This window comes from Doryrhamphus excisus, linkage group LG12 (genome assembly GCF_037039965.1).
Source record: "Doryrhamphus excisus strain RoL-2023G ecotype Guam linkage group LG12, RoL_Dexc_Guam_v1.1, whole genome shotgun sequence".
In the NCBI taxonomy this organism is placed as follows: Eukaryota; Metazoa; Chordata; class Actinopteri; order Syngnathiformes; family Syngnathidae; genus Doryrhamphus; species Doryrhamphus excisus.
The window spans coordinates 14,277,027-14,295,288 of NC_136368.1; the positions used below are offsets into that span (position 1 = coordinate 14,277,027).

Genomic DNA, 18,262 nt, shown 5'->3' on the forward strand with positions numbered 1-18,262 from the left:
ACGTGTTCAAAGACGTGATAATATGTATAGTATATGTATATGTATAGTATTCAACACTGGTCACTTGGTGTCAGTAATGTTACTGTAACATTCGATGTGACACAGAAGCACCAGACTTGGTCACTGAAACCAAAGGCCCAATAATCCCTGATTAAAAACATGGGTTAATGTTAAAAAAATATATTTATAAGGTCGTAAACAAGTTTTCTATGTTTGAACTACAAATACTACTTTGTTTGGCTCCATTTTGGATTATTGAGTTGAGACACTATTGAGTTTAAGAAATAACTCATGGCAAAACAGGAAGGTGGTGTCTGTTTTGTCTTTGGGAACAAGTCAAGAATCACGTCTTCAATGAAGACAAAAGTGATGTTAAATGTTCATTTATCCCTTTCATTCATTTATATGTATTATAGTCATCCCTCGTTTATTGTGGTTAATTGCGATGAGTGAATTAGTGCTAAGTAGGGATAAATATTAATAAATTGAATATGTTTGAGCTATAGCATGGAAAACCTCTCTATGAACTTTTGAAATACGTTTCAAGCCATTATTAGAGATGGCACCAAGATAAGCATTTTACTAAATACTGAAGACTATTGCAAAGATCAAAGAAAATCAGTCTACAATAGTGCGGAGGAGTGTAGCGTGCAAAAGGTTACAGATTGTAGGGACATTTTAACACATGCACACACGTGCACAAACAGTTTAGTTCCAAATGAAAAAATTGTAAATAGTTCACGGTGTTATATTTGCATATAAATCAAACAATCAGTTTCTGTATTATTTATGTTGTGGTACAGTTGTTTATGTATTGCTGTCAAAAACGCAAACCATTTGTGACATTTGTGTGAATATTTATGCTTTAAATGTATCTTTTCACAAAAAGCATTTTTCCTCACTTTTTTTGTTGGGAGCTGATATTTTCCTGAAACTTACCTATGTTCTACAACTGATTACTAAAGAACAGAAAAAGGTAGGAACAAACTTTTTTTTGATGATGAAAGACTAGAGTCTAATCTTTCTTTTGGTAGGTTCCATGTTTATATAGCCGTAGAACACAATATTCTGTGTGCCTTGAAAAATCAGTCAAAATTGTCTAAAATAATAGAAATAAATACAACTCACAATAATGCAAAAGTCATACTCACTGACCCATAACTACATTTGTGTGTGTACTAAAAATGTGTCATTTTATTAATGCTATCACTACTCTCCAGTTCTTATTTAACAATAAAAATAAATCTAAAGGACAAACAACGCAAACTCTCATCAGACAGCCCAAAATGAGAAACAAATGAGCCATCTTGGAATGTCTGGGAATCATTCCACGGTCGCACCACTCACTCCTTTTTTCCTAATTCATCCTAATGACGTTGTGTCAAGAACACAACATGGAGGAGCCTCTGTTCTTACCATTCTCAGTGGAACAGCCATTAAATTGTGTGATTGAGACAGTGTAGCATCACTCCATTAAACAGCCTCCATTGGCCAACACCAGAGGGACATCCACCCTCCCCCTTATTGCCAACACACGCACCCGCACACACACAGAAATCGAGACCTTTATTGTAAACGAGCCTCATAGCTCTCTGAAGACGTTAACACGTCTGTAAAGATGGCTCCCCCTGCCAAGAGGAGACCCCACTGCTAAATTAATTTCTATTACAAGCTGCTACTCACTGTCCAAATTGGGCTTTCTTTGCGCAGTGACCGTCATGGCCGTGTCTCCCAAGGGGTGTGTGGGGGGGTAAAGGGGTGCTCATGCAAACCTGATGCAACAAAATGCACTCAAGCGTGTCTAAATAATGTATACATGTGGTTCAGCTGTCTGGGCGCGACCCCCCCTCTCTCAAAGAAAAAATGATCAATGTCCGTCTATTATTATTTAGCACACTCCCAAGGCCCCCTGTGCACCCCCCCCCCCCCTGACTCTGAGAGTCTTTCATGTTGCCCTCTGGGAGCCAAACAAAACAGGGATTTCTACTGCAAATAAGGAGCTAAAGCACCATGTGATCAGCCATGAATTATTTCCACACTATTGATTTGTATAAATTGTTGCTTTCCCCCCGTGGAGTATTTGACCATAACTACATGGTAAGAAAATACATGAGAGGAAGTGATTCCCATACCTAATTAACAAGGCAATGTCACCTGAAGAGCATCTTCCATGACTTTACTTGGCCCAAATTTAAACGCTACAGACAATGCACAGTGATTGGACGCAGAGTAACAAGAAAACATCTGAGTTGCGTACTTACATGTTTTTTTTCTCCTTTTTGCTCTCTAAGCTTTGTTTAAACATCTGGCTTTAGTCTCAATGGAGGTGTGTGGGGGAGTGGAGGGGGGGGGGACAGGTGGCCCAACTACAACACAAGGCTGAGGACTCCCAAATAACATTAAAGCTCCTCAATTATGAAATCTGTCAACTGCAGCAACATAATGTTAACTGCACATTGCATTAACACACAATCTGCATTGGGAATGAAGGATTTTTACAGATTTTTACAAATATGCATTTAACATACTTGTGTGTGTATATATATATATATATATATATATAACGTTCTGGCAGGCGTTTGCAATATTTGACCACCTTAGATAGATAAATAAAGTACCTAATATATTGCCAGGACAATCAAAATCCAATACAACGGCTGCATCAAAAAACAGGCCTTTTTTAAAAATATAAATCCTTGAACATTTTCTGGTGGAAATATCAGAATTTCACCCCATTTTCTAGAAAACTTTCTTTACAAATATAACATTTATAAATACATATGTTTACAGGTATGTCTTATACAAAAGCAAAAAAAAGTAACCAAAATATTAGAAGTCGCCCATATTTGATATAACACAAAACGGCATTAAACAACATCCCTTTTTAGAAAGATCCTTCAACTTGACAGTGTAAGAAAGGTATTCATTTTACAATATGTTTAGTACTGTGATTGTCTTGACCCCCTCCCTGTAGCTAAATAAGGCAACTAAAACGTTAGACACACCTTTGATTTGCAAAGGTGCAATCTAATGTGATCCCATTCAAGATCTGCATTAAAAAATCAAGCCTTTTTAGAAAAATCATTCTGACTGACAATGTTTGAGAGGTGTGCATTTACCAATATATTAATTATTGTGATTGTAGTAGTGCACCGTTTCATTCTGGGGGGATGTTTCCATTATTTTGATGCTTGTGTGTGTTTGTGGCTCAATAAAGCAACCAAAACATTACAAACATCACTTTTAATGAGATCCAATACAAAACTACATCATAAATTAGGCCGTTTTAGAAAGAACCTTCTGATTTAAATTATCATAGGGCGATTTGTTTAACAATATGTTCCTAAGTGAACTTGGAGGAGTGCACCGCTTCATACTGGGTGGGATATTTTACAAATATAAAATGATGTAAGGCTTCAATGCTCATTTAAAGTCTTGAAACGGAGCTTGTGCTGCATGAATGAGTGATGGCAACACAATGCTAATCCAGTGCACACGCTGCAGGCTTTGTTTACAGTATCTCCACTCCTAGCTACTACCTCCCTCCTCCTTTTCCTCCTTCTCCCCTCCATGCAAACTCATTTAAGAGTGCTGACGTCTTGATAACGTTGCGTTAGCCTTTCACAAACAGGTAGAGGAGGGATTCCTCAGCTCCTCTAATGAGGAGTAAATGGAGGAGATGAGGAGATGAGTGGCTTCACGACAAGACAAACATTTGTCACCTCCTCAGTGGGACAAAACGGGTCAAGTTATGGACTATATAGAGTCTATATAGTCCATAACTTGACCCGTTTTGTATATTATAGATATATATAGATATATTATAGATATATTATAGACAATGGGAACCTCAAGCTACAGTGTGTCTATTGGAATTATTATTCATTGTATTTGTATTTATGAAATCATAATACAGTATAATCAAATGAAATTCATCCACCTTATTATTAACACTATGTATTTTCCCCAATAACAATGCAACAATATGCAAATATGTAGTATAATACTAATGTGACACTATTATTTTTTAATACAGTAGTCAACAGCACCAGTCTAATGTTTAGACACACTTTCCCATGCAATTGAATGAAGAGGTGTCTACAAACCTTTGGTGCTGTATGATGTATAATTTTAATAATATATGATAATAAGTTGTTTTATTTGTTTAACTTGCAGTAGGGGGGCAGCATACATCAAAAATATAATATATGCTTTAAGAGTGTAAATGTTAGAGGGAAAATATTAATTTTACAATGTTAATATGGCTTTATTTTCATAGCAAAATTACAGTGTGCAGTCTAAGACTACGAAAAGCCATTCGGTAAGCGTGCAACGTTGTTTTCTCGCGTTTTATTTGCATTTTCAGGAAATCCCTTTTGTTGTCTTGGCGACAAAGCTGCTGCGCGTCTTTAAGGGGATTTACGTCTATTAACAGCAGTGTTGGTGTTGGGAGGGTGGGGTGTGTCTCGACAGTGTGTCTTGCACTCTCTCTGATAAATGGAGAGACATCTAAAGTGCGTCATTAGAGGATGCTGGAGCCTCCATGCATGCATGCATGCATGAGCGGTGGCAGCAGCAACACACCCCGGGGGAGCGAACGCCTCTGCCGGCCTTTTTTGTGCTCGTGTGCCGGTCGGAGCTCGGATCATGGAAGTGCTGATTTCATTAGTTTGATAGACTCATTTTTTTGCAACTGTACATAGAAGGAACGTTTAACACCCCCTCCCCCAACAACCCCTTACACACAATACACAGCTGATACATCTATTGATTTGTGAACCACACTTGCAGACTATTCATTACATGCAAGCTGATGATTATTTTTACATTGCATACATTTAAATACCATAATTCATTAAATAATTATTTGAATACGTGAAAGCGTGAGTACTGTGTGTAACATTAAAAAATGTTTGCTATTATATAGTAATAATGTTAATAATGTGAAATATGTACTACATATATTTTAAAGTACAAGTGGCATTTGTATTTGTTTTATGATATTTTAAAAAACGCACTATATTTTCTGTGTCATTGGAAAAATGGTAAAACTACAGCAAATATAACAAAAGGAGCATTTGTAACCCTTTTATGCTTAGAATAAAACATGACTTTCTAATTATTAGACTATAGTAACCAAATACATAGAAATATGTCTAAGGGTCCATCTGGTGGACAAACGTGTCTTTCTAATTGGCAAAATAACCAAATAAATGAGTAGTTAACTCGAAGGCAGTGATATTTAAAATAAAAAATGATGGTCCATTTAGTGAATATATTAAATCACACATTAAATCACATATTAAATAAAAAGAACATCAATGAAAATAAATGAAGAATGTAATCATACTGCTGTATACTGTTGCTACAACCACAGTATTTAAAATAACAGTATTTGAAATTTGGTAAAATAAAGACTAAACTACACTTGGAATAATATATTTATTTTTAAATCCTGATATTTCATTATTATTATAATTGTACTTATTGTACATTTTAAAAAAAATGATCTACAGTATTGGCAGCTTTGTAATATTTAAAATAAAATAATATCATGCTTGTAAAAATGTCCCAAAAATGAGAATAGTGTTTGGTTGTAATTAATGAACATGTAATGCGTTAGAGAGAGAGACCATAGTGGGCTCTTTTAATGACCACTCTTAACTTTCATTCATTTAACAGCCTCCATCAGCTCCATCATTGATTTGTAGAGTAGGAAAAAAAATCAAAAGAAAAGGAGAGGATTGGGGGGGGGGGTCTTTGCTGAAAGTTGAATTGTGCAAAAAGTGGAGCTGAGGCCTTTAATTGCAATAGACGGCAGCCATGCTAGTGTGTGGAGGAGGAGGCTGAGGAGGAGGAGGAGGTGGAAGAGGAGTTTTTTTTTCTAGAGGTGGTCGTGTATAAATAGTCAGCTCTCCAAAACACAACAGCAGGAGTGATCTCACCTCCACTCCCTCACTCTCCCTGCAGCCTGCGCACACACACGGAGAGTCCAAGCGTGGATTTAAACAATAAGATTCTTTCTTTTTTTAAAAAAAAAATCTTACCAGGCTCACAACCTGGGAGGATCTGCAGGGACATCGGGGGTGGCTACGCAAACCAAAAAAAAAGAAGTAGAAGAAGAAGAAGAAGAAGTGGGGGAAAGCCGCACGCCGCTATGGAAGAGCTGACGGCGTTCGTGTCCAAGTCGTTCGAGGCGAAGAGCAAGGAGAGCAGCAAGGAGGCCATCACCTACCGGGAAGTTCTGGAGAGCGGCTTGGCCAGGGCGAGGGAGCTGGCCAGCCCCGAGCAAGGCGTGCATGACTTCACGGAGGGCGCTCACTGCCCGCTGCACGTCTTCAAGGAGCACGTGCACGAACTGGACAAGGACAAGCTCAAGGACTTTAGCGTCACGAGACCCACTGAAGGTAAAAAAAATAAAAACATTCCTAGTACTTTTTACATGTAGAGAATGCAAAACTTCCGAAATTGGGCTATATTTTCCTACCTCATTTGATTTTTTAAAGCATTAAACAATTTGTAACTCACAAATAGGTCATTTTACACATTTTTAAAGCATTTTGAATATAATAACGCTGATTGCAGACATAAATGCAACGAGAACTGTGACAAATTATCATACATTGTTAAATTACATAGCTTTAACATACTTGTGCAAATTAATTACGCCATTAAAACAATATATTTATTTCCAAGCATGGATGGATGGAAATATGATTTAAAAAATAATTGTAGCTGAAACTATACTAATAGTATATTGCAATACAACAATTAGGACATTATTAAACGGACCAACTTTCACCTAATTGTATTATTTTAGGTCATCTACATAACACATTAATGTTATTTCCAGACATAAATAAAAATAGAACGTTTTTTATGTTTAAAATAGTCAAAGTGTTACCTGTTTTTACACAATAATTATCCCAAATTATTTAAACTGCTTAATAATCTTAAATGCAAATGTTCTTATAGCTTATAACTTTAACATGCTGTGCATTTGGACACACAAACGTATTTATTTGATATCATTTTCTATTAATACTAAAGCATAAATGGCACTTTTAGTGCTACGGTGTCCTATTATGAGTAGTACTTCCAATATTGAGATAGATATAGTTTTAAATCTATGTAGTACGGTTGTACATTATAACAAAAAATGTTACAAATCAAATAAAAATCAAAATAATGTGAACAAAAATAAAGTAACTCTCTATTAATAAAGAATAACGAGCTTATGTTTCATCATGTGTAGTTGTTTAGTACTTTATGTGAAGGTAAATAACACATTTAGACCTGCAAAACAACCCTTAGTATAATGACATATATGTATTTATTCATATATTATTGGATATTATTGGCTTCTTGCATGATAAAGTGATAGTGACATATACATATACATATACTTATACATATACATGAGTTGAAACTCACCTTGTATGTTAACGTCAGGCATCTACGAGTGTAGCAAGGACAAGAAGGAGGAGGTGAAGTCCGAGGACGAGGACGCTCAGGGCAAACTGAAGCAGCGGAGGAGTCGCACTAACTTCACGCTGGAGCAGCTCAACGAGCTGGAGAGGCTCTTCGATGAGACCCACTACCCCGACGCCTTCATGCGGGAGGAGCTCAGCCAGCGCCTCGGACTCTCCGAGGCCCGCGTCCAGGTGGGTCACCATGTGGACTTTGTACCGTCCTTTGGATTTTTTTGGGGAGGTGGTTCGTTCACTGTGAAGGGGGAAAAAAAGTGATGATAATTTGCATGTAAATCTATTTAAAAGGGGAGTATATGATTATTGAGGGTCAGAGTGACATCCCAGTGGAAAACAGAAATAAAGATTTATAGATTGATAGAATGAAAAAACATTACGGTAAAGCAAAAAGAAGAAAAAAAAATCACAGAGAAAATTTATGCAAACATAGGTGACGTCATCTGTTTAAAATGTATTCAACATGATAATTATGTAGATCTTTGTTTTTTTTTGTATTATATACATAATTTTTTGGCATTTAACCCGTACTTACGCAAAACAATCGAATAGCCTTTACTATATTTCTATAAATTTATATGTATTTCATGTTTCATTTCTAGGGAAAACCTTAGCAAAGTACATTAAAATGAATGAACGAGGCGTGTACACATTAGAAATGAACCAATTGTGCACAATACGTGTTTTTATTTAATGAACACTAATGCATCGTTGTTTAAACACAAATCACACGTGTAATACTACAGTATTGCGTTCAGGTGCACCGGTGAAAAGTGTGTTTATTTTTTGTGTTGTTGTGAGAGCAGCTGTCAATGCATCTATATAATTGAAAGTTATGAGCAGGCACTCTAATTCACTTATGGCGCCTTATAGATGTCATGGTGTGTGTGTGTGTGTGTGTGTGTGTGTGTGGCGGCGCGTTGCTAAATTAAATGTCATTATTCACTGTCTCTTGTCCAAAAAAAAAAAAAAAAAAAAGAGAGAGGGGGCGTGCAAAAATGATTTTATAGCGTTTGTGAAGTAATGAAGGCCTAACTCACTTCAATCTCATAATAGACACTTTTTATCTTATCTGAACAATATAATAATATTGTTATCATTAATATTAGTCATCATTCTCCACGTCACTATTATGACGGTGCATCGACTCGCTCCCATTGACATCATCATTAGCATCACTCTCAAAGTCCTTTGAGGTCCGAGCAGTCCCTAATCTGAAATGATAATCATTGCAATGAGACCGAGGGGAGGGTGATAGTTAATGTTATTCACAGGAAAAAAAAAATAGCTGAATGATCATCATGAACAATTGCAACCACCCTGCCTACAATAGAAATCACACTATGTTCAGAAATAATATGCAGTATCATATAAAAAACGAGCATTATTCCAAATGCATACAACATAATAATTGTTTAGACTTTTAATGCAGCTTTGTTAAAATCATTAAAATGTAGTTGTATGTAATGTAACACACGTGGGATATTTACACGTGCACATATTCCTCTTATTTTTGCATACCTTACAATATTCCTCTTTGCACATATGCAGATTTTTATACATATTTAATACAATTAAATATGTATTAAACCCCCAACCCCCATTTTGCCATTTAAATTGGTTTATTTCAAAAGGTCTATACAGTTTGAGAGGTGGTATTTTTAAAATATGTTGCAATTCATACGTATAACTACATGCAATGTACATGCAAGAGAAAAAAAGAAAAAAAAACTTAATGAGGAAAATAAGAAAGTATACATGTAATGTAAACGTAACTGACTATGTCTATAGGTTTTGCTTAATGTAAGTTCAATATTGTTATATTTTTGTTTATATACAGTATTATAAATACATGCATTGTACATTTGAACACTGTGCACACTTCCTTTGCATATCCTATTTATTTTTTCCTATCAAATGTCTGTATGTTTGGGTGAATAAAGTATCTATTGAAATATATATATTTATATGGCATGTAATATTTGTTCCTGATTTGTATTTATTTTTAATTGCAGGTTTGGTTTCAAAACAGAAGAGCAAAATGTCGGAAACAAGAAAACCAGATGCACAAAGGTAAATGGCCTTTTTTTTTAAATGATCTCTTATAAATGATATTTTTGTTTAAAAAAGCAACCAATTTGTGAACGCTCCCATCTCTCATAACAACAACTGTCTGGCTGCCTGACAGACATCTTTCCCTTCTCTCCAGGGGTCATTCTGGGCAGCGGCAGTCACCTGGACGCCTGCAGGGTCGCGCCCTATGTAAACATGGGGGCCCTCCGGATGCCCTTCCAACAGGTAGGCCGTGACTCTTTCTCATAGGGGTGGGGGATACTCATGCAGTTAAGGAGTTAAAAAGAAGTTAAATGATGACTCAGCAATGTGGCTTCACGTGTTTGGCGTCAATGGTTTTGATTACACACTGTAAAGTGATGCACCTTTCACCCCCCCCAAGCTCTTCTTCATCCTCCATTTGCAGCAGCTCGTGCTTTCTCTCTCTTAAAGCCTCTGCCTGCTATGTTGTGACATAGCGCCGGCCTAATTAGGCCAACGGGGCGGCAGGCGTGAGCACATGAAAGAGACGATGAAAGCCAAGGGGAAGGGGGGTAGGGGGTGTTAAAAAAAAAAAAAAGAAGGGTCCTGATGGATATTGAGGTTGAGCTGGCAGGAGTTTGAGGCCTGCATGCTGAGAGATGTTGGAGTACAGCGTGAGTGTAGGTTTCAAAACAGGTGAGCTTGGCTGAAATATACCCTATGAGTATTACAATACCTCGGGTACCTCAAAGGTCCAATACAATCCATTTTGGGATGCCTCGTTCAGATTTTTTTGCCCATAGAAACTCATGTCAACTGAATTAATTTGTTCTATGATTAAACTGTGGCCATCATACAACTTGAATTAACTATACAGGCAATGTGTTAAGTAAGCTTCTACCAAGTCAAATAAGAAAGTAAAACATTGTTGTCACACGACAAGATGGTTCTAGTTTTCGTTACTTTTTCTGAATTTTATGTTGAAATTGTGTGCAGTTATAGTGACAAATAGTGGAAATACACATACCTTGTTTTTAGTAACTGTCTATGCTGATGCCACAACAAAAAAAAACATCCCTTTTTGTTTTTTTTTGGTATATTTTCCCTTAATATTTTGTTGAAAACAACCAGTTCCTGGCTGGCGACCAGTTCAGGGTGTACCCCGCCTCTCACCAAAAGACAGCTGGGATAGGCTCCAGCATACCCGCGACCCTTGTGAGTATAAGCGGTATAGAAAATGGATGGATGGCGGGATGGACAACCAGTTCTAAGATTACCGTACATTGTTTCCATCATAAAACCTTTCGTGAATTAAACTCTATGGGCAATTTTTTGTCACATTTCTAAACATTACTGAGCTAAAAACAACTGTGACAAACATTTTGGCTAAAAAAACATACAAACAAAAAACATAAAAATAAAAAAATTATTATTAAATGAATTATTATTACTGATGTAGCCAGCCACTTTCGATGCCACACTACATCGAGGTTGCAATACAACTTTTGTGTTTCTGTGCAACTTTTGAGTAACATTTTTAATGGCTTTTAAGACAGTTTATGGTCCCACTGTTTTCCGTTTCGATGTCAATGCACTTTTCACTTCTGTTTTACCATCACCGGTACCATTCTGTGGTGGCATTACACACAAAAATACCATCTGATTTGCTGTCACACACAATGGTTTGACTTCTTAAGTTATTATTATTATTATTATTGCCAACTTATAGCTATATTGTACTGAAGTTCCAAGACAGAACAATTCCATTGATATTATATGCCTAGGTTGCAACAAAGTGCCTGTTCTGGTTTCTGTGGTTATCGTCACACTTTTCACCATCACTGATAACCTTTTTTTTGGTGACATCACCCACAAAAAAGCTACACAACTTGTGTATGTTTTTGTGTGATTTTTGATTTTTTTTTACATGTTTTTAAAACATTTTGATTGTTCTTCACAGCAACTTGACTTAGCTATATTGTACTGAGCAGCCAGGACACAACATTTTTCTTGCTATTATATGGCCAGGTTGCAATAAATGGAAGTCTTTGGTACCCTTTTCTGATGGCATCACAAAAAAGCTAAAGAAAAAGCAAAACATAATTCCATTTGCACTTTTTTCTGTGACATTTGAGGAATACTTTTTCTTGTATTTGCCAGCCAACTGCAAATAAACATAAATCGTAATTCCGTACAGACAAAGTTCAAGGCACACTTCTTAACTGTCATTCAAGCATAAAATAATAGCAAAAGCTATAATAATAAATTAAGGGGACATACGCTGGAGGGGCGGGCGGCCAGCACAAAAATATGATTTTATCCAGTTTTTCATATTTTAGCTGTCATGATGTTTGTTTGTCCTTGGGGCGCTAAGCAACCCTAACTGGTAACACCGTCCAACTTCACTTTCATTTTCAGCATTTTCGACAAAGAAAAACATATAGTGAAGTTAAAGCTTTCTATGCTGGTATTTGGCTTGGAAAAGCAAAGCAGCAAATACTTTCTCGCTTGTTCATGCAGCAGGCTTTGAGACGCATGAGAAATGGCAACACGCTCCTCTCTTCTTCTTCTTCCTCCTCTGAAGTCAGCACATGCTTAATTTTCACCTCCTGCTTTTAGAAAATAATTGGCCAGAATGTGAAAAGTGATACGCTATGCTCCTTATGCCTTCTTTCTCTCTCTTTTTTTTTTTTCTTTTCTAAATCTGCCGCTGCCGCTTTTGACTTAGGAATATGTCTGGATAAATATTTATAACTCCAAATATGAGAGTATCTTTTTAGTGCAAAATTGTTTATTTATGCAATCGAATACATAATCAGGATAACAAGACAGCGTATTTCCAAAGGGTATAAGCGCCAGGCCGCCTCCGTCTGAATTAAACAAATCTGTTCTGGGCCTGAGAAGACTTTGTTCAAGCACCATTAAATTGGATGTGGTGTGTGTGAGAGAAATGTAGGATTCATTAACTTTTGGAATAACTGACATGGGGGGAAAAAAGAGGAAAAAAAAAAAAGAAAATTGTGGAGAGGGTGTGTGAATGGAGGGTCCGTGTGAGGCTCGTGGCTATTTTCTCAGAAAACACACAGCAGCTTAGAGGGGGTAACCTTTAATTGTCTCACAGTGAAAGTCCCTTTCACACTGCCTGTAAAAAATTGGGATTTTTCCCCTTCAGGGGGGCGGGGGAAATAAGGTTAACCCGGCAATTTTCCGGCATTGAGGGTAGTAGCCCTTTTCAAATTGCCAGTAAAAATCATGATTTTTCGCTTTTTGCCTTGTTGGTGTTCTGTACAAAGCTTACCTGGCAATTTTCCGGCTTTGGAGGTATTAGCTTTCCCTATCACACAGCCCAGACACAAAAATAACAGACACTCCTAGTTCCTAGGTTGTAGCTTTTCCTTTCACACTGCTGGTAAAAGCTAGCTTTCCCCCTTGTTGATGTTCTATACAAACAACATAATAGAGTGGCAAAGTCAACCAAGCAATTTTCCAGCTGTGGTGGTAGTAGTACCTTTCACAATACTAGCAAAAGCTTACTTTGTCCTCTGCCGCTGTTCTGTACAAACAACAAAATGGAGATAAAAAGTTGGCCTGGCAATTTACCACCTTTGGATGTAGTAGCCCCATTCATACAGTCAGTAAAATACAGCACTTAGCCTGGCTTTTTTTCATGTTGCTGTTCTGTACAAACTGTACCAACACGGAAAAAACCCAGCAATTTTCCAACTCTGGGAGCAGTAGCCCTTTTGAAACTGCAAGTAAAAGTTACTTCTTTCCGTGTGGCTGTTCTGTACAACAAACGTTAGTAGGAGGTACAAAGTTGACTTCTGAGGTAGCCACCCCTTCCCAACAGCTAGTAACAACAGGCGTAATGGGTTGGTGGTGTTTCTCGTGAACAACACAGACCGCAGAATAGAGAAACAAACTGAGTTAGTATCAGAGCTAGAACAGAGGTGGGGCACTTCCTGTGTGCAATGTGTAACACCTGACACACACTTGTGCTGCGCTGTTGTGTTGAGATCAATTGTCACTGTCCGACAAGAGCTTTATAGATAGATGAATAGATGGATAGATGGATAGATGGATAGATGGATAGATGGATAGATGGATAGATGGATAGATGGATAGATGGATAGATGGATAGATGGATAGATGGACAGATAAATTTCTTTATTGTCATTGCTCAATAACACAGCAGTGAAATTGCCAACAAAATGTTGTTGCCTGGCTCCTGAATAATAGTAAATAATAATATGGAGAATAAATAGATGACATCAAATATGAACAATGTACAGCGTAAACAGTAATTTGTACAAATAAATAATAATAATTAAAATTTTTGCCTGTGTGTGTGGGCAGGTAGAGGCTTATTTGGCATTGAGAGGCATTACAGAAGTCGTATCATGATCTGATGACGCCACGATGAGTATATTTTCAGTGGGAAATTTGTGTAAAAGACACACAAGTTGGCAGCAAGCTTTGGTCCAAGTCAACCTGCCGATCGTCTACCGTCTGAGTTCTAGTTTCAGCGGTGGAATGGTACCTGAGTGCAAGGGTTTTCTACAATGTTTTACACTCGAGAATCACTTCTCCTCCCCCTACTGTGTTGAAAAATTGTGGCTGTCTGGCAAGTATTTCATGTCACAGTAGAAGTTGTCATCTAATTATCTGATAGCGGGATGCCATGTCCTTGCATCAAAGCACATAGCAATGTCCAGCTTTGTCTTGGATCTGCTGTTACTTCTCTGATGCAGCAATTTTGCAATATGTTTGTATCTCTGTAGTGTAGTATTTTATACACCACAACAGACACTGGCAATATTTATGACATTATCTGATACCAGGATGCAATTACGTATATGCGGGATTTCTGTGTAAAAGACACAATTATATGCAGCTTGAAGCTTGGTTTGTAACCTTCCGCTTAATAAAAGGCTCAATGTCAACGGAGTAATTTACTGCCTTTACCGGAAATTGCTTCTGTCAAACAAGTATTGGATCTACTATTCATGCTCTGATGTGATAATTATGCAGGTTTATTTATAACTTGCTACTTTTTTTTCGCTCTTCCAGGTCCAAGCACAGCTCCAGCTCGATGGCGTCACCCACTCCCACCCCCACCTGCACCCACATCTGGCCGCACACGCCCCCTACCTGATGTTCCCGCCCCCTCCTTTCGGACTACCAATCGCCTCTCTGGCTGACTCAGCCTCAGCAGCGGCGGCAGTGGCGGCTGCCGCCAAGAGCAACAGCAAGAACTCCAGCATCGCCGACCTGCGACTCAAGGCAAGGAAACACGCCGAGGCTCTGGGACTCTGACCCCAAAGCGGGGGCCGCCCAACACCCACCCCACCATCAACACCACCACCACCTTCGCCCAATCGGCCTGTTAATGGCCTCTCACACAAGACTGAGTCTGTGAAAAAAAAAAGGCCGTGACACTCACAGCTAAACCTAAACACTGAGTGAGCATGAAAGAGACGAGCGAGCATGAAAGAGACGAGCACAGAGAGAAGGGGGAGTGTGTTTTTTTGGAGGAAGACATTTATAAAAAAAAAAAAAAAAGGAGGGATGTAGATTTGTCACAAAAAGACCAGCTGCCAAAACAAACCACTTTTCCAGCGGAGCGCTAATGAAATACCAATGAAGTCACCTTCTACTTTTCGCCCCAACAGGCAGGACTTCTGCGGGGCCAGTGGCTCAGTCCACTCCAGGCACAGATCACACAGACCCGGGGACCGTACAAACACATGTGGATGTCTGTCTGAGGGCCCCCACGGCGGGGCCATATGGGGCCATGGGTGGGCTTGGGGACGGGGGGCATGCCTTGACACCCACCCCCCTCCATTGCCTCTCTGGCTTTAACAAACTTTAAGAAGCGGTCATGTTTGTTTGCAACCACTTTTGTCCGTGCATGGAGGCCTTCCTGCAAAAGCTCATTTTACCCTCCGCGGCCCTTCTTTTCTGATGGACTTGTGACTGTGACAGAACAAAAGCAACAACTTTCATGGTCGCACCCGCCCTCCTTTCTCCCTTCTTGGACTTTTTTTGTTCCTTTCCGTTTGGTAAAGAAGTGAAGACAGCCTTTGCACTTCAGGGTGTTTGCAAGAAGCAAGATACTACTTTATTATTAAATTAAAAAAAAGAAAATAAAGGGGAGGGACATTTGATATCAGCAAAAAAAAAAAAAATTATAAAGGGTATAACCAATTTTTTTCAGTTTTTTTGTACTTTGGAAAATAACCATGAAGGCATCAGTCAAACTGAAATGCAATGGTGTGCAGTTTAAGTGCAATACTGTAAATAGCGAGAAAAAAAAAAGTTAAACAGCAAGCAGTTAGTTCACAAAGAGACATTTTTATTTTGTTTTTTTTTTTTAATGCACTGTTTCTTTGACGCCGTGTATATTTTGTTGGATTCCAGAAAAACAAACAGGGTGCCGTTTTTCCTATAACCGCCACAGCAGGGGTGTCCAAAGTGCGGCCCGGGAGCCATGGTCAGACCACAGATTGTTGTTTTTTTTGCAAATAAAATAAATTCATTATTAATGAAAAGTATGATTAGATATTACACTAATTTGCTTGGTCAGCGATAACTGACCAATATGTTGATGTTTTGTTCAGATAATTTAGCATACGGTATATTGACCAACATTGGGTTGCTTTTAGTATCTTTAGTACACACACATGGTGTAATTTTTCTTTCTGTGGCCCTTGCTGGACAACATTTGGACACCCCTGATCTACAGGAAGACTTGCGAGTTATAAGGAGAATTTTAAAAATGAAATGTACGACTTGAAAATGTTTAAAAATCTGCATTGACATCCAAACTAAGCAAACTATTAGCTTTACTGTGCATGTTGTGTGTGACATTCATTTTTCATTTACGACAATACGAGTCCCGGTCGTAATAGTCGCTACTATTACTTGGTTTTTATTGTTCCAAACTGCTGTTTTTAAGTCTCCGGAGATATCTACAGGCTCCGCCCACTTTTTGTTAATCAATCAAACCCTCATTTTTACCGTGTGTCTCCATTTTTAAATTAAACATATGCGTGTTTTATTTATTTTTTCTGAAAGTTTATGAAAAGTTTGAAAAGTTTTTTACGTTGCTTTGTATGTTTATGTTTAATTTTATTTTTGGGAGTGTTTCCTGACGTGGAAAAGAAAGAAAGAAAAAAAAAACAAAAACAGAAATGTAGCGTGTCCAAGTTTACAAATGTTTCAGGGATGGTTTGAATTTTTACCGAGATTCCGCAGAATTTGTTGTACCCACGCTTTATCATTTCAAGCATGCTTAAACATGAATCATCGTAACAGTTTATTTGTTTTGCCTCCCCAATATCCCCTTTTTGAGTCACAAAATATGAATGTACATCTTGTACAAGTAAACTATCAATAAAGTTATAAATATTTGTACACGAGTGTTGTAATACTTGTTTCACTTGAGGTGTTTTCTCGACTCAACTTGTGTTTCAGTAATTAGTTGCGAATAGTTCAGGGTCACATACGAATGAGAGCTGGACCCCAGTGAAGCTGCTATCTAATCCAGATGCTGCAACTTCCAGAACATCCCAAAATTGCCGGTTCCACCCTTACATGTTTATGTTGTTACTGGTGACTGGCAACGTGATGCAAAATGAGGTTTCAGGATGTTAAAAAACATGCTAATAACCTATTGCTAATGACGTATATTTCCTAAATTTGATGTCATTTTATTTTTTTGGTGCTTATCATTAATAACTAGTGTACACGTGACCATGATACCGACGTACTATACTGTACTGTGTACGCACATGTGAGAGTGCACAACCCGGGCTTTGACCTTGTGCATTACTTTGATTCTTTCACTTTACTTCTACTATGCAAAATGGTGTCCATAGTTAATAACTGGTGGGAGGAGTGATCACATTAATAATGTACGACATGTCTACAACGTGTGTTGCCACATGCTTGTGCATGAGCGTACCACGGGGTTTGACTTTGCAAGATCATTTCTAGTCTTTGTATTCATTTTTACTATGCAAAGTGGCAGTTATCATTAATAACCGGTGGGAGTAGGATCATATTAATACTACACAGGCTCATAGGCTGTGACTTTGTGGATTATTTTGAGCCTTTCAATTATAAGACAGCATTTGCTTGTGTGTAGGCATGCTTGTAGGCATGAGTTTTGCACATTATTTGGAGACTTTGTATTTATTTCTATAAGACAAGGTGATGTTATTCGGAATTACTAGCGAGAGAATTTATGTCATTAATTACTGTATTTGTGTATTGAGTGACTTTGGACTTTTTGGATTATTTTGAATCTCCTTCATTGATAATCTATGAAGCAAATATGTGATTATCATTAATAACTGGTGGGAGGAGAGATCACATTAATACTGTACGCATGAGCGTATCATGGGGTTTGACTTTGTAGATCATTTCTAGTCTTTGTATTAATTTTTACTATGCAAAGTGGCAGTTATCATTAATAACCGGTGGGAGTAGGATCATATTAATACTACACAGGCTCATAGGCTGTGACTTTGTGGATTATTTTGAGCCTTTCAATTATAAGACAGCATTTGCTTGTGTGTAGGCATGCTTGTAGGCATGAGTTTTGCACATTATTTGGAGACTTTGTATTTATTTCTATAAGACAAGGTGATGTTATTCGGAATTACTAGCGAGAGAATTTATGTCATTAATTACTGTATTTGTGTATTGAGTGACTTTGGACTTTGTGGATTATTTTG

At 37.8% G+C, this 18,262-nt stretch overlaps 1 protein-coding gene and 1 long non-coding RNA gene across 3 annotated transcripts in view; one reads left to right on the forward strand and one right to left on the reverse strand.

Moving 5' to 3' along the window:
- The window catches only part of LOC131135366 (uncharacterized), a 163,779-nt gene that overhangs the window by 41,472 nt on the left and 104,045 nt on the right, over positions 1 to 18,262 (reverse strand). Inside the window, exons 3-4 of the long non-coding RNA XR_013629589.1 lie at positions 7,435 to 7,725; positions 6,236 to 6,358 (exon numbers count right to left, since the gene is read on the reverse strand). This is a non-coding gene — a long non-coding RNA (uncharacterized LOC131135366). The remainder of the gene's footprint in view (positions 1 to 6,235; positions 6,359 to 7,434; positions 7,726 to 18,262) is intronic.
- shox (shox homeobox) lies at positions 5,918 to 16,937 on the forward strand. 2 transcript variants are annotated; one of them, XM_058081100.2, is made up of 6 exons: positions 5,918 to 6,407; positions 7,453 to 7,664; positions 9,503 to 9,560; positions 9,676 to 9,785; positions 14,592 to 14,804; positions 15,194 to 16,937. In XM_058081100.2, exons 1-6 carry the CDS (start codon positions 6,158 to 6,160, stop codon positions 15,284 to 15,286), a joined length of 936 nt encoding a protein of 311 aa, XP_057937083.1. In that variant the 5' UTR covers positions 5,918 to 6,157; the 3' UTR covers positions 15,287 to 16,937. The 2 variants fall into 2 exon arrangements, with proteins under 2 accessions (XP_057937083.1, XP_057937084.1); XM_058081101.2 differs by having other exon boundaries at positions 9,697 to 9,785.